This window comes from Acinonyx jubatus, chromosome B4 (genome assembly GCF_027475565.1).
Source record: "Acinonyx jubatus isolate Ajub_Pintada_27869175 chromosome B4, VMU_Ajub_asm_v1.0, whole genome shotgun sequence".
In the NCBI taxonomy this organism is placed as follows: domain Eukaryota; kingdom Metazoa; phylum Chordata; class Mammalia; order Carnivora; family Felidae; genus Acinonyx; species Acinonyx jubatus.
In genome coordinates, this window is record NC_069387.1 from 33707868 (window position 1) to 33722581 (window position 14714).

The 14714-nt window shown below is 45.0% G+C and overlaps 1 protein-coding gene across 24 annotated transcripts in view; it reads left to right on the top strand.

The window, feature by feature from the left end:
- MICAL3 (microtubule associated monooxygenase, calponin and LIM domain containing 3) overlaps positions 1-14714 on the top strand; it is a 224448-nt gene that overhangs the window by 160407 nt on the left and 49327 nt on the right. For all 24 annotated transcript variants that reach the window (XR_003425320.2, XR_003425321.2, XM_053225540.1 and 21 more), the window contains one exon: positions 12183-12378. Coding sequence is in view for 22 of the 24 variants with exons in the window: in XM_053225540.1 (XP_053081515.1) it covers positions 12183-12378 (196 nt within the window). In the remaining 2 variants the exon portion in view is untranslated. The remainder of the gene's footprint in view (positions 1-12182; positions 12379-14714) is intronic.

Here is a 14714-nt window from a genome sequence, read left to right on the forward strand (position 1 = left end):
AATAAGCCCAGAACAGGCGTATGTCCCTCCAAATGGGAACATACCTTGCTGACAACCTGGAGGAGACGGAATTATGTTTGGCGGGGGGGAGGGGGGGGAGATGTTTATTGTTGTTGTTCCCTGGACCCCAGTGCTTCTAACTTATAAATCTTTGCTTATCCTCTGGCTCTACTATCTCATTTTATTATACTTCTTTAAAACGCTCCAGGATGGTTGAACTGACATTTTCATTCTTACTGCTTTTACAGCTATCATTCACAGTCCTCATAGGAAATTACCTTGCCCTGGCCCTGGGTAGAGTTTGGGTATGAGGGAAGAGAGAGATGATTCTATGCCTCTTTTGTACCGACAGTTTGAATAGAGTCACCTGTGATGTCAGAGAAACATGGATGTTCTTACCTGCACAAGTTTGGGCTACTTTGGACTCAACTCACATGTCAAATGACTGACTTTTAAATCTTTGGACTAAATATACATATCATTCCGGGTGAACAATTTTGGTTTTGCCCTGTTGGTTAAAATTTGGTGCAGGCACAGAACTGATTTCAAGAAGTGTCCTGAACACATTTGGACACAGCTTTGGAAAGGCATGACAGGATAGGGAGCTCCTAGAGCTCACAGATAAGATGTTTTTGGAAAGTGGAAAAAGAGAAAGAAGATAACATTTTGCCACATTGTGTCTTCAAGCCTAGTTTTCTCCCTGGGTTTACTGAGAGGTCCTGCCATAATGTGTCTGTCACAGACTATTCTAGCTAAAAGTGAGTGAAAGGAGAAGTCTCCTTTAATTCCTACTTTGGCCTAATCGTGGGGCTCGCACGTAAGATAAGTGTGGACAGTATGGGGGTATGGGTAAGTTGTCCTTGAGTGGCATTGCTGAGGGTGAGCAAGGTCATCTTTTGTAAGTGGAGGTGTACCATAGGGTGATGAAAGTCCCGGTGTCTCATGCAACGACTTGTACATCTGCTCAGTGTGTGCATGAGAACTAGCTCCTCACTCAGCAATCTGAACATCTTCCCTAGATTTCCTCTCTGTGGGCAGCAAGCCAAGAGCTGTCTGTTCAGCATGGCAGTTTTCAGTTGGCCATTCATATATTGCATTTCCGTTGGTCAGGATGTCTTACCTTGGCAGCAGAGATGAAGATTCATGAGCTCACTACTCTTTGTTCTTAATGCACCCAGTCCAGTCAAGCCACAGTCAGAATATTTGGTGGACTGGTGGCCTGTTGGTGGGAGATTAGAAATAGTTTGATATAAATTCTAGGCTTGGGGCGCCTGGGTGGCGCAGTCGGTTAAGCGTCCGACTTCAGCCAGGTCACGATCTTGCAGTCCGTGAGTTCGAGCCCTGCATCAGGCTCTGGGCTGATGGCTCGGAGCCTGGAGCCTGTTTCCGATTCTGTGTCTCCCTCTCTCTCTGCCCCTCCCCCGTTCATGCTCTGTCTCTCTCTGTCCCAAAAATAAATAAACGTTGAAAAAAAAAAAATTCTAGGCCAGTGCTTCTCCAGCTCATCACTGTTGACATTTTGGGCTGGATAACTCTTTGTTGTGGAGACTGTCCTGTGCATTGTAGGATATTTGGCAATATCCCTGGCCTCTACCCATTAGATGTCAGTACACCCCCCTCCCCAGACTATGACAACCAGAACTGTCTCCAGCTATTGCCAAATCATACCTGAGGGAAAAAGTCAGAAATGGCATGACATTGATATGCAGTTAACCTCAATTTTATTGTTCCCAGTAGGAGATCAGGAAAGAGTGTGAGAATAATGAAGGTGATACAGGACCATGTTGGAGCCTTACAGGAGTATCTCTAAGTTTTTCTGCCTCCCCCTGTGAAAATTATGAACACCTACATTCCAAAATATGTATACTTATGTACATGCCAGTACCCCACTAACATTGCATTTGCTATTGGGCATTTACAAAACATTTTAGAAGGCAGGGTAAAAAATAAATTAAGAATGAAGGTCTAGGGGTGCCTGCGTGGCTCAGTCAGTTAAGCGTCTGACTTCAACTCAGGTCATGATCTCACGGTTCGTGAGTTCAAGCCCCACGTCAGGCTCTGCACTGACAGCTCAGAGCCTGGAGGCTGCTTCGGATTCTGTGTCTCCCTCTCTCTCTGCCCCTCCCCTGCTCACACTCTGCTTCTCTCTCTCGCAAAAATAAACATTAAAAAAAAAAAAAAAACTTGTAAAGAATGAAGGTCTAAGTGTTTTTTCCAGTGAATTAATTGTCCCTGCACCCTCAGAATGTGCTTACCCTTCTGGGAAGACCACAGCCTCAGAGAAATGGGCTGGGTCTAAATGGAACAAACATAGATCTTGATAACAAAAGATTCTAATTTGAGTTCCAAGTCTGCAGCCTATTATCCTTGTCATCTTTGGTCATTACCTTCTCGGAGCCTAACATATGAAATTATAAAATGAAAAAAAAATAGAGCCTGCTCCTCTCTATTTCATAAGGTTGTTGTAAAAAGCAAATAAGCTAAAATGTATGGAAACTTGTTTATTTAAAAGCTTTATAGGAATATCACATATTATCATTCGTAGGAATTCCAGAAAATTCTGGAATAATTGGAGTGAGAAAATGAATTAGGACTGTTTCTACTGACTGGCTGATGGTCTCCCGCTCTGGTCTGTGTGTCCTGTGGGGTTAGGACAAGAAGGCCCATTGGGATATGTTCTAACCAGCAGAGGTTTAGGGGAAGGGGAGATCTGACTGGGGGGAGAGATTAGGGGAACAGAACAGTAAGAAGGGTTTGGCTCTCTTTAGTCTTTAGGGGAATGGTCTGGGGTGAGTTGGCCTGCATGCACCGAATGCCAGCTCTTTTGAAGCATTGTTAAGTCTCTGCAAGTGCTTGGCTAAATTTGGCATTGCTTTTTTCTCGGCCTGCATGGATGGGATGTGAAATCACATACTAATTCCATGATACCCTAGGGAGTTTTCACCATAGTAATGAAAGTGAAAACAATCATAGATAGGGTTTACATTAGAGTAAATTGTTAACACCTAACCCAAAAGTCAGGCCTGAGCAGGTGTCAGTTAGCCTTATCCTAGGCAGAATTAGGGTTACACATGGTCCTAGGGACTGTCTGCATCTCTGCTGGCTTGACCCACAACCGCCATCCCCTGTAGTCCTCAGTGCCACCTCATGACCCATTTGCAGAAGGGAAGGGTCTGATTTTTTCTTTTGGAATCAGTGTATGGATGGGCACTTTATGGGGGCCCAGAGGACCGTAGCCCCCACCTGCTGCCAATGCTACAGCATCATTCGTTAGCAAGGACTCTCCGAGTCCAGGTCAGTGTGCCCCATTCCATCAGCCTTCTAGAGCCTCTGTCCCCAGCACTGTTGTTTCTTCTCCAGGGCAGTCTCCGTGACCTTCTAACAGATGAAAACAAAGATGTAACCGTTGTAAATATGAGTATCAAGTGGTAGTTGTAGACATTGCTGGACGGGATTTTAGTTCCTTTCCAAAAATATATCTTTGGCTAGATAAGGGATGGCTGTTTGAGATTTTGTGTCTTTAAGAGAGAACCTATTTCGAAGAGGCTTTCATGGGGATGTGGGTTTGTCCTTATTGATAGTCTGATTATGGGTAAAGCCCTGAGAAGTTGAAAATCACTTTCTTGGCTGAGCAACTGGCCATGTGTCAGCCACCTGAGAGCCAGGTTTGGATACACTCTTGACTGAAGTGCCACTGGCACTCTGCTCTGGAGTAGAGTAGGAGGGATTGGAATTTAAACCTGGCATCTTGAGAAAAGCGCATCAGCTTGGAGTGCCCTGCATGCAGACTTCTCTGCCTTTGCACCTCTCTTTTTTGGCCTGTTATGGGTCTGGTCTTACTAGAAGCAGTTCTAAGCTGCTGCTAGAACTAACCCACTCTCTACTGTGAAATGAATGAAGTCATTACTTTTGGACATCAGATTATTTGAGATAGTCTCTTTTCAGAGTCTTAATGCAAGGTCTTCTAAGACCTTGGCAACTTCATAGGAATTTCTCTTTCCCAGGTGCTAAGGGAACAGTTGCTGTCTTGGTACACTTACCCTTTTCACAGGGTGGTATCTCCCATTTGTTCTCGGGGCTCTCCACAGAGGCCTTAAAGTTTCTGCATTAAGATGAGGAAACTGAGGGGTGCCTGGGTGGCTCAGTCAGTTAAGCATCCTACTTCAGCTCAGGTCACGATCTTGCAGTTTGTGAGTTTGAGCCCTGCGTCAGGCTCTGTGCTGACAGCTCAGATTCTATGTCTCCTCCTCTCTCTGCCCCTCCCATGCTCATGCTCTGTCTCTGTCTCTCAATAATAAATGGATGTTAAAAAAAAAATTTAAGATGAGGAAACTGAGACCATAGTATGTTCAACTAACTTCTTAAAATTATAGTGAATTGATATTCTAGTTTAGATACAGGGTTAGAACTTTTACCTTGGTCATTTATTCAAAACACATTATTGACACAACAGTTGGCACCAGAAACACAAAGATGACTGGAATAATTCCACTCCCTAGGAGAGCCTCTGGTTTGGGGGTACATTCAGCCCCATGAACAGGAGATAGATGCATGAAAGAGCCCTTCAAGAGGACAGAGGTGGATCCAGTAGGCAGAATTAGGTAGCAATAGGCAGAAGTAGAAGAGAAGGGATGATCTTGACTTACCTTGTTGAACCATCCTTCTCTTTACCTGCCTTTTATGATTTCGGAGATCAGCTCCACATTGGATTGATTTGATGGATTATATATAGTCAAATGTACAGAATCTCCTGGGTGGTGAGGCATATACATAAACTAATACGTGAAAATAGTTTGCTCAAGGCCCATTGCACAACAGTTACCCCCTTCTGATATTTCACCCTCAGGTATGTGAAAGTGGACAGCCAGATAAGGAAGGTAGAATATTAGCTAGAGCACAGCTCTCATGAGACTTAAGAGAAAACACAACCAGACCCCTGTGCTTTAGAAATGCTCACAACTTCCAACACCAAAGAGGTAGCTATTTTAGTAGGGTGACCCAGTTGACTATTAAGGATCAAGTTGAGTTTTATCTGTGAGACAGTACAACACATGAAAAATATATTATCAAGAGAGCTATATGATGCACTGGTAAGAATTTTTGTAAGGAAGAGTCAGGTATATACCTTAAAACAAACCTTTTTGCCTTGGCCACATATAATGACGTATACCAGGACTTCCATCTGCCAAAAGGCACCTTTGGGAGATACTGTAATAATAACAGGAAGAATAATTTAACATTAGAAAACAGACTTAACGGTAAAAGTTCCATGGAATCACACAGATGAAGAGCAAAGAGCTGTGGTGGAGAAAGGGCCCCTCAGTACCCTGATGAAGGGAGGGCAAGTGCCCTCGGCATTCCTGAGAGACAGCATTCCAGTCTGCATGAGCCCCCGTTCCCATGCAGGTGTTTTATTTTCTGACACTGTTCTGATTTGATCCCTGTTGGGTTTTTCCCTTCTTGGCTTCTGTCATGTAATATTTAGCACAGAATTTCTCAACTCTTGGTAATTAAATGTCTCCAGAGCAACTGAGCTTCCCCTTGAATCCACATAACCTACTTTTCTCTGTGCCCACATAAAGATACAGTTACCCCAATTGAAGAATAAATAGTTCATGAGTAAGGGGCTGTTAACAATTCTACCCTGCATAGTTTAATGGAAGGAGCCCAAGCTGCAGAGTAACACAGCCCTGGGTTTAGTCTTGGATCTGCCTCATTTGAACCTTTGGGCATATTACTTAACATCACAGAGACTCAGGACCCTCAGTGTAATAGTAATAATAGTTTTGACAAGAGTGTTGTGACAGTCACTGGCCAGTGTGTGTAGCATACCTGTCACGGTGCCTGACACAGGTAGTTGTCTTTATTCCTTCATCACCTGCTTCAGAAGCAGATTCTTTGCTAGTAGGAAGCCATAGTAGAGTCTCTTGGGGGCTAGATGGTAGAGGGGCAAAAGCCACCTAGCCCTAACAGTGGCTTGGAAACTTCTTTCTTTGGTCTCCAAAGCAAGAGGGTCCTTTTCCATGTACAGCTGCAATGCTTGCAAAGTGCTTAGTGCAGAGAATGAGAAATCTCTGTAAAAGGTGTAAAAATGTGAGCCCAGTCAAGCAGAGTCTACTAAGGCAAATGAACTGAGGAGCTAAAGAGGGGGAGAGCCCAAATTTGTGGTCCCAGGCACCTTATAATAAGCAAAGAAAGGCCTTTTACAAACTGTAGGGCCTTTTATCTAGCCCTAATAAATCTTTCCTCCCTAGATTGGGTTCTAGGCTGGGAGTGACATCCTAATCCTAAACACAGGCCAAAGTCCTTCTCCCACAGATACCAGATCACATTGTCCAGCTTGACTAGAGCAGTGAGGAAGTCCCTAAGGCAGGTGAAAGCCAAAATGGCAGTCAATTTGCATGGTATGTGCTCTGCCTGCTTTTCAGGCTACTAAGCCAACAACTCATATGGGAACTTGAGCTCAAAGCATGATGGAAAGAGTGGATTAATACCCACGGTGATTATTTACTGTGTTATGACCAGCCCTGCTCAAGTCATTGGGGTCCAGCTGCAGCCTAATACATTCCAAAAGGAAGCAGGGCCCAAGACCCAGGCTTTGTCCCCCAGAGAGAAACTCTCTGGGCTGGACGGTGGTTCTATTTTAGACCAGCCACCACTTCAGATGGTTTCATCCTTATTTCCCAGTATATGAGGAAACGTGAGAGAGTGTAGTTTCTGTATCATTTCCAACAAGGGCAGGGAGAAAACAAAATTAAGACACAAATTCCCCCTGTAGCCTTATAAGGGTTGGGGTTCTGTGTGAGGAGGGACACCCTAATCTCCCAGGGTGATTTTGTGAATGTTTCTGAGACCAGTGAACAATCAGGTAACATAAAAGTCACTGTGACAGATTTTGCACTGGGTCCACGAATTTAGATTTGTACTGCCAGCCTGGTAATTTTCTTCAGGAAACTTTATTTTCCTTAACACCTCCTTGAGACCTTATAGCTCAGACCTAATTCATGACTTGGTGCTTTCCTTTGTGCAGGATTGTGGACAGGCAAGGCTTTGGATGAATGTGTGAGAAGGCCATCTGAAATTAGTTGACCTTCTTTAAAAAAAGAAGTTGCAACAAAAATATCCAGTAACTTTTGATAAGAGAGAGCATCCTTAAGAGAAAAATCTCTGTATATCAAAATGGCAAGAGTACTTTTTTCCTCAAATGATACTAATCATTGCAAATCACAGGGCCATTTTATTAGAACATGACCACAGTTGAAACCTTTTGACACCTTGAGTCATTGGTTTCTCTTAACAGATATGTGACACCCATAGTCCATCAGAGTGCAGGCTCCCCAAGGGCAGAGATCTTGCCCGTGTTGTCCGCTGGTGTGCCTGAACACCTAGCACAGTGCCTGGCTAGAAGTAGCTTTTCAATAAATATTTGTTGAGTGTATGCTTGAATGAATGAACCGTAGCATCCATTCTCCTTCTAAATATGGGGAATATGATGAAAATCAATTATCAATCTCAATTTACTGTGCCTTTCCTAAGTCCTTTTTAGACTTTCAGATTTCATTCAAGCTTTCCCAAGCTTATAGGAAAGGAAAAGGAATGGGGAAACAGGCCAGAAGTGAATATGGGCAGAAGGAGAGCATCCCCTCAGTTGCTCCAGTCTCTTAGGTGATACCCTTCACAGTTGCCCAAAGTCCTGCAGTGTCCTATGCATCTGGCTCCACCTCGTAATAGGGCATTGCTGCCACTGCAGGAGGAAAAGGGGGAATGGCGCTGCTGCCTGCTGAGGACTGGGAAGGCCCGCCTTGAGAGTGTCATGTACATCCCTCGTGTCCCTTCAGGAATCAGACAGACACAAATAAAGGCTTTTGGCAGCTGTGGCACATCAGCTGAGAGCAGGTTGTCCTGTTAGGAAAAATATTTCTTTCAGGATGATGTATGGAGCTCATGCAGGCAGTGACTGTTCCAAAACAGAGCCGTTAGGTCAGGCCCAGTGCCTTTTTCCTATTTAGGATGCGACCCAGATTCTGGGAGCTGTTTCCTTTTGGTATGTGTGAAGCTGGAATTGGCCTCCAATGACCCGAGATCTGCCTGCCCTGACTTAGTGAAGACTCAGCCTTAGAAATTATTCCAAATCTCTTATCCACTTTTAGCTGGAAAGTCCCTGGTATAGTTGCTCTTACACAGAGGCATGTGAAGTGGAGAGGCCAGGTGGGCCTGGGCCAGCCAGCCTGACCCCACTGGTTACACAGTGACTTGCCAAACCAGCATCTGTCAGCTATTTTTACATCTGCTCTCCTACAGTCTTTGCTCCCTCGAGCTCTTCTGTTGTTGAGAGAGGGAGGATCCAGGGGATGAGGGAGAAGTTCTGTGTTTGTCACAGTGTTATAGCCACTGCCCAGGTCTCCTCCACTGTTACTTCCTTTGAGATCTTAGTTTATCATCCCCATCTGGTTAATCTAGAAGAGAGCCCCTTGCTTTAGCACAGAGAACCAACCATGCTAATTTTGTTGATTTCTTTTTTTTTTTAATTCCCCATAGCATTTTGAGGACTCCAGAGCTTATAGAAATTCTTCAAGGAGGATGGAATGTCCTTCCAGATGCCAGATTCTGTGCTCTAAGATGCTCTCATGAAGTTCTGTGCCCTTCCTCTTGAAAACTGTAGTGGGGAGGAGAGAATGGTGAAGAGTCCCAAGGGGGAAAGCAGAATAGGACTCTGTGGAAACACTCCTTCCTTTTCTTTTCTTCACACCATAGGCCTAGGGACAGCCATGGTAGTCTTCTGAAGTAATGCTGTCCTCCTTGGATTCAAATCTTGGCTGCACTGCTCACTGGCTATGTGACCTTGGGCAGGTTGCTTAATGTCTCTGAATTGAATTTCAGATACCTCATTTCCAGCTATTACCTCCCTTACAAAATTCTTTTTTTAATGTTACTTATTTTTGAGAGAGAGAGACAGAGTGTGAGTGGGGGAGGAGCAGAGAGAGAGAGGGAGACACAGAATCTGAAGCAGGCTCCAGGCTCTGAGCTGTCAGTACAGAGTCCAACACGGGGCTCTAACTCACAAACTGCGAGATCATGACCTGAGCTGAAGTCAGACGCTTAACCGACTAAGCCATCCTGGCGCCCCTTAGGGAATTTTTTTTTAAAGCTGGCTAGGCAACCTCCATATTCCTCCAGAACATCTTCTTGACTTCTCTGGGTAGAGTTGCCCTTTTATGTATGCACATAGCACCACATGCATGCATAAGCCATGATACTTGACACATCATACTGAAATGATTCCTGGGCAGGACTGTCTCTTCTGTGACTAGCCCACAGATCTTTAAGAGTAGAGAGTGTTTTAGTCTGCTTTTTTGCTCAAGGTTCTGGTAGAATTTCTGGCACAGAGTATGGTTTTTACCCACTAAAAACAGACATCACGTATTGAGTGTTTCTCTGCATGAGTGTGTTTGTTCACTCTACCTTGAAATTGCTTGGATCTGAATTGATGAGTGTTGGTTGTTTGTTTCCCTGAAGTGGTAGTTCTTATTCTATTTTTTTGTTCCCTAGCTAAAAGAAATACTGATTTTTATTCTCTATCTATGGAGTTCCCCAAAACTTTATACTTGGGTAGTGGCTTCACATGTATTTCACTTTCTTGTCTGCGTTCTGTTTTAAGGACATTTGTCAAAAATACATGATGAGAAGGAAAGAATCAGATGATATTATAGTCAGGGGATCCTTAGCCTTCCCATGTTTATCATGTTGGGTTTTGATGAAGGGAAGGAGCAACAGAGGACAGGAAGACTGATGTTTGGAAATGATGAACCAGTGCAGTTGGAGCCTGTGCACTCCAGGGGCCAGGGATAGGGGGGTTGGTTTGAAGGATGCTGAGGCAGCATCCACCTGCTGTGCTCCCTGTCTCTTTTTTCTATTACCTGAAGCCCACATATTTCCTAATTGTCCAGATGCTTTGATCCAGCATTATAGCTTATACTTTGGGCAATGGGCCAGGGATGTATAAAATGCCCCAACTGGAGTTGCAAAGACTAGGACAGGTGGGCGTTGCACAGGGCCCTAGTGAGCCCAAGGATTCATGCTCTGACTCCATCATTAGACATTTACCTGAATTTATAGATGAACGTGCCCTGGGTTTTGTTTTTCAGTAAAGATTCTCTAGTAAATTTGAAAGATGCTATTTGGTGGAAGAACCTGATAATCCAATAGATGCACTCAGACTTTATTCTGTGACTACCTGGATTCATAAAATGTTCTTTCTAATGATATTACAGAGAGGTTGAGAACATTGTACACAACAAAAGTGCCAGTCTTCCAGAAGATTTTCTGCACACCTGTTATGTCACAGATATTACTAATTCAATATTCCTACCCCTTTACTTTAGTCCTTCATTACAGAGGTTCTGGCCTTCACCTGATAAGCCACCTGTCACTCAACACTGGGTTGGTATGATGTTGCCTACCAAAACCCAGTGTTATCTCTTAGATCTTAGAATGGCACCGAAGGCCGTGCATGCTCTGTTCTCACCCCAGTCTCTTTCTCTTCACTACCATTTCAAGTACACTGCCACCAGAAAGTCTAGTAGTACCAAGCTGCCATTGCATGTCAGTGTACCTTAGCTATTGCTGTTCCCTCTGCCCAGAATTCCCTTCCCATCTTTGTCAAGTAACTGTTGTTCATAATCCAGAGCAAATGGATACAACACAAACTGGTGCTAAGAATGTTACTGGGCATCAGTTACATCACTTAACTCATATTTGCTGAATCCTGCCCATGTGCTGGGTTTAAGCAGAAGAGGAAGACAATAGGTTTGGAGTGCACACAGGTTTGGCATATGTACACATACTTGTATATATATGTATATAATTTCATTCCACATTCATAATAATCAAAGGAGCTGAGGGTTGTCCTCATTTATAGATCAGAAAATGCACTCTCAGTAGTTACATAATTTTCCTGAGATCCTTCAGCTTGTCACTCATGGAGTCAGGTGTCTAGCCTGGATTTGTCTGACTCTAAGCTTACAGACATTGTCTGACTCTAAGCTTCACATTACAGTGAAGACATTAAAGAATAAATATGGTGGGCTTCTTCTGACCAAATTTGAGATAAAAAGGTACATGAAAAAGAATAATAATGGGGGAAACAGGGAAACTTCTAGGTTAAAGGAGAGTAAGAAAACATAGTAGTCAAATACAACATTTAAGTTTTTCAAAATCCATGAGTCATGGTGGTACTCAGAGAAATGGGAAAAGTTCTTTACAAAGAATGACAGTGGAGAAGGAATGATAAAAATTTTTAAATCACCACTCATCAATGGATTGGTACAAAAACCACTGGATGAAAGTATAGTGGAACAGGATAGTCCCATGGTTTCTACATTATGACCCCATGGATTACTCATTATTACAAAGGGGGAAATCCTCTCTTTACAGCAGAAAGATGGTTGGGCACCACCATACCCAAGCAGTCAAGCTGGTATCACCAAGAATGAGGCAACCTGACAATATTCCTCCTAACTGTGCAGCAGAAGGGGCACAGCATCACCTATGTGTTCTTGTTAAATAGGAAATGTTTACCATGAATCTAATCGTGACAGGACAGACACTTCCATAGTGTGAGAGGTCCTGCAGGCAGCTGGCCTGGACACCTCTGTAGGTTGGCCAGATGCAGGGCATGAGCCTTGACTGGGTCCTGGATCATTAGGGTGGGGGGCAGCTGGCAAGACTCACCTTCTCCATGAAAGCTACTTTAGAGGGGCTGGATCAGTGAAAAGCGCTTCCTTAGCATCTAGCCCAAGTCCTTTTTACCCCCTCCCCCACAGTCACCACCACCTCTTCCCTCCACTGGGCTTGGGTTCAGGGATGACAGAGGAGACTGAGCCTGCGCCCCCCCTTTAGGGGCTGACTTTTGTTTCTCCTGCTCAGGGAAGGGCTGCCACTCCCAGCCCACAGTCCTTTCCTGGCCTCTGTGACCTTACTGACTTTCAGGCTGTTCCCTGTCTGGGACCCTGGCCTTCATGGAGGGCCTGTCCCTCCTTTCACTGAAATGAGTGGTGGCTCCCTTGGTCGCTTAGATATCCTTGTCAGTGCCCCCTCCCTCCGTGCACTTTCTCTGTCCCCCGCCGCATGTATTCATTTCCCTTCACTTGTCCTAGAACTTTGCTGCTTTGCTTGTCTTTCAGGTTCAAGTGTGAATGGCCTGGAAGAGCCTAGCATTGCTAAGAGACTCAGGGGTACTCCTGAAAGGATTGAGCTGGAGAACTACCGCCTGTCTGTGAAACAGGCAGAGGAGCTGGAGGAGGTGCCTGAGGAGACGCAGGCTGAGCACAACCTGAGCAGCGTGCTGGACAAAGGCGCAGAGGAGGACGTGGCCAGCAGGTCAGCCTGTGCCCGGGAGCTCCGGCCCCGCTTTCTCGTGTACTGCAACATGCCCATGGCTTGCCCTAGCAGCCTCTTCCCCAGATGAATATACTGTCCTGCTTGTGGGGAGAGGCAGCACCGTGCCCTCGGCATGGGATCTGAGCCAGACTATCGGTGCCACCTACCAGCTGTGTGACACTAGGCAAGTTAAGCAACCTCCCTATGCCTCTGTTCCCTCATCTGTGAAATGAAGGCAATACGAGTACTTTCCTCACAGAATTGGTGTGAGGATTAAATAGTATAAAGGGTTTAAAACAGTATGTGGCACATGTAAGTGCATGTCGATGGTGGTTGCCTTTACTACTACTTTGCATGGCGCTGGAGTATTTACCAAGGACTTCTGTATCCATCACCTCACTTGGTCATCCTCACAGGAATCCTGCAAAGTAGACGAGAACGTTTATCTTACCACTCTGTGGTTAAGGAAACACATGGGGACTAATATTAGGATCAAGGATTGACTAAGGTTCAAACTCAGGTTTCCTGGATCCCAGTCCAGGATTCTTCCTGTTCTCCCTGCTGATCTCCCCCTTTCCATGCAGTTCCCTCTCGTCATCTTGTTAGCTGGTAAGAACACAACCCACCAGACTTAATGCAGAAATTCAGTAAGTAGTTCTTTTTTTTTTTAATTTTTTTTGTCAATGTTTTTTTTATTTATTTTTGGGACAGAGAGAGACAGAGCATGAACGGGGGAGGGGCAGAGAGAGAGGGAGACACAGAATCGGAAACAGGCTCCAGGCTCTGAGCCATCAGCCCAGAGCCTGACACGGGGCTCAAACTCACGGACCGCGAGATCGTGACCTGGCTGAAGTCGGACGCTTAACCGACTGTGCCACCCAGGCGCCCCAGGTAGTTCTTGAACACCTACCATGGCCTTGACACTTTGTGTTTCATTGAAAAGGTAACAGGAAAAAAAATAAATAATAGTCCCAGGTCCTGCCCTCAGGTGTTGTTTGCAAATTTACTGGAAGAGAAAGGACTTCCACATGGGAACAACAGAAACCTAAAGCAGTGTGCTGTTGAGGGGCAGGTGGTTCAGTAGAAGAAGCTTCAGGGTTGAAATTAGGGGCTTCTGTGAGGACACCAGTTCACCCTGCAGTCTTGGGAAAGCCACATCACCTCTCCAGACTTCCTCCAGTGATTTTGTGCTTGGCCATCCCGATGTTTTAATTAAGTGTAACTGAATGATGCCTGAGGAGGACATGTGCCCTCCAGCCCCCACAGAACTGCCTGAGTCCACTGTCTTAACCCCAGGGCCTCGTTTTCACTATGGCCCAGGTCTACCAGGGTCAGTACAGAACTCAGAATGCTCCATGAAGATTATCAAGGACATGGAAAGGGAATAAGATAAAAGCTGGAGTAAAGTCACTATTGGTCAGACTGTCCTGCAGGGCTTCTGGGGAGCCCTTACTCTGTCTCCCAGACTAGTGGAGGCTTTGCCTTATCATTGAGACACCAGCGGGATGCTTCTTTGTTGCCATGAGTAAGGAAGGGAATGTGTGCGGTTAAAGAAAGCAGTGCTTTTTTTTTTTTAAGTTCCAGGAATGTTCTTAGGGTGTCTGCTGGGCAGAGCTACTTACAGCTGCATTCCACCACCTCACACATACTTTGGATCAACTGCTTCTTGGGCTGGCCTCAGAGACAGCATTTCTGTGCATTGTTGGGCAGCCTCCCCCTGGCTACCTGCATTTCAGAAGCCATCACCACATACACACATACACACACACCACATACACACACAACTACATCTCTACGCAGAACATCCACAGAGCATGTGTTCCTGCTCTGTGTCGATGAGGGAGAGCCCACTCTCTGCAGACCTAATAGCTTAGCCTTAGAGTGTGGTCAGCCAGCTTTTCTGCCATTGTGATTTTTCCTCCACTGTGATTTGTAAACTAACAGGGAACGAGGCAGCAGTATGTAGCAAGGACATTTCAGGAAAGCTACACCGTGGCACATGTAGCAGGGTGCAATAGGAAGGGCAGGATAGAAGAATATGAAATCAGTCTGCATCAAATGGTGTCTGCCTCTTTTTTTTTTTTTAAGTTTATTTATTTATTACTTAAGCAATCTCTACACATAGCATGGGGCTCAAACTCATGACCTCGAGACCAAGAGTCACATGCTCTTCCGACTGAGCCAGCCAGGTGCCCCAAATGGTGCCTGTGTCTCAAACTCGACAGCAACAAGTGGCATTAGCTCTTTGCAGAGTGAAAAAACGGTCTCTTAAACCGAATTGCTCAGAGGGAGGAGCCACAGATTTTGTCTTATTTCCCTGAGGGCAGTGATCAGAT